Source organism: Phyllostomus hastatus, unplaced genomic scaffold (genome assembly GCF_019186645.2).
Source record: "Phyllostomus hastatus isolate PE091 unplaced genomic scaffold, TTU_PhHast_1.1 phas_contig_40, whole genome shotgun sequence".
Classification (NCBI taxonomy): domain Eukaryota; kingdom Metazoa; phylum Chordata; class Mammalia; order Chiroptera; family Phyllostomidae; genus Phyllostomus; species Phyllostomus hastatus.
This window is the reverse complement of record NW_025333872.1, coordinates 44,944,863-44,946,686: the sequence shown is the minus strand read 5'-3', so window position 1 is coordinate 44,946,686 and position 1,824 is coordinate 44,944,863. Positions and strand designations below refer to the sequence as shown.

The following is a 1,824-nucleotide window of genomic DNA, read 5'->3' as shown; positions in this document are numbered from 1 at the left end:
TGGGGAGCAGCAACAATATAAAAATATATGCTTCTATGACTGCAAAGCAAATACTATTTTTATTATACCATGTTCGGACAGTCTCATGTACGCTTCAAACTTTCTAAACTCTCCAGTCCAAACAAACTTAGTTCAAAACCTGGCTCCCTTGATCAATCTCACACTTTCAGATCTCCTAATTTTTCCTAATCTAGATTCCTCCGAAGATGTGGAATATACTTTTTATCATCTTCTCTCTACAAATATGATATTCATTGTTCCAGATTACACTTAAAATATGCCTTAATTCTAAAATATTGACTAAACACCACAGTCTAAATAATCTTTTTCTCCTCTAAAAACTTAACTCTAGCTCACCCCTCCCCCGGCTCTCTTAGTGTCTGCCATGGCCAAAGCCTACGACCACCTCTTCAAGTTGCTGCTGATCGGGGACTCGGGGGTGGGCAAGACTTGTCTGATCATTCGCTTTGCAGAGGACAACTTCAACAACACTTACATCTCCACCATTGGAACTGATTTCAAGATCTGCACTGTGGATATAGAAGGGAAGAAGATCAAACTGCAAGTTTGGGACACAGCTGGCCAAGAGCAATTCAAGACGATAACTACTGCCTATTACCGTGGAGCCATGGGCATTATTCTAGTATACGACATCACAGACGAGAAATCCTTTGAGAATATTCAGAACTGGATGAAGAGCATCAAAGAGAATGTCTCAGCTGGGGTGGAGCGCCTCCTGCTGGGGAACAAGTGTGACATGGAGGCTAAGAGGAAGGTACAGAAGGAGCAGGCTGATAAGTTGGCTCGGGAACACGGAATCCGATTTTTCGAGACTAGTGCCAAATCCAGTATGAACGTGGATGAGGCTTTCAGTTCCCTGGCCCGGGACATCTTGCTCAAGTTAGGAGGTCGGAGATTGGGAAACAGTAGCAAGCCCTCCAGTGCCGATCTGAAAACTTGTGAAAAAAAGCACACCAACAAGTGCTCCCTGGGCTGAGGATCCCTTTCTGCCTCCCCTCCCGGCCTGGAGGCTGAACCTGAGGGAGGCAGGGCTCAGGGGCTGCATGGGGAGAAATAGCAGGTGGGGCATGGAGAGGTAAAGATGAGTAGATGGTGAAAGAATGGGGAGAAAATGGAGAAGAAAAAAAAGGAAAGTGAGAGAAGGAGTGAGTAAAAAAAGAAAGGAGGTAGAATAGAGAGAAAAGAAGCAAGAAGGGAAAGAATTGAGGAAGTGAAAAAGGGTGAGAAAGACATAGGAAGAGAGGGAGAAGAAAAGGAAGGTTAGATGGCCCTGGGCCTCAGCCCTTCCTTGGGATTTTAGGGAAAACATAAATGTAAATAAATAATTGATTTATTTTGTTAAAAAAGAAAAACAACTTAACTCTAATAATGGTTGGTTACAGGTCATTTATTATGTATAACATTTATGCTATTTCTTCTATGTGGCCTCAAAATATTATTTAAATGCAGGTTTTTGACTTGTTTATCTTATTTTTAAAATTATTTTGAAAGCTCCTAAGTGCAGAGAAAATGTTCATACTTTCTTCATTTCTTCCCCCAGAAGTGTTCAAAAATAACAGAAATTGAAGTAAAGTCTAGAAAGAGTGCTGCGTTAATTGGAGTTTTCTAGGTATAGAGTAAAAATAAATTTTGTCGAGGTCAGTTTTACATGACTACGATTATGTTTTTTACCTTGGATACATAGATACTTGGAAAGTACATGATAAGTAAATCAACACCTTAGAGATTTTTCTAGCATTAAAAACAAGTCTTCCTTCTCTTCTATTTACTCTCTCCCATTATTCCCGTTTGTCTTTGACCCCC

At 40.7% G+C, this 1,824-nt stretch overlaps 1 protein-coding gene across 1 annotated transcript; it reads left to right on the top strand.

Moving 5' to 3' along the window:
• Nucleotides 1-370: 370 nt before the first annotated feature.
• LOC123821976 (ras-related protein Rab-13-like) lies at nucleotides 371-1,353 on the top strand. The gene has a single exon (XM_045843757.1). It carries the CDS (start codon nucleotides 386-388, stop codon nucleotides 995-997), a length of 612 nt encoding a protein of 203 aa, XP_045699713.1. The 5' UTR covers nucleotides 371-385; the 3' UTR covers nucleotides 998-1,353.
• Nucleotides 1,354-1,824: the final 471 nt, after the last annotated feature.

Excerpts from the sequence above, each read along its gene's own strand:
- LOC123821976 (XM_045843757.1), top strand. The coding sequence starts at position 386 with ATGGCCAAAGCCTACGACCACCTCTTCAAGTTGCTGCTGATCGGGGAC.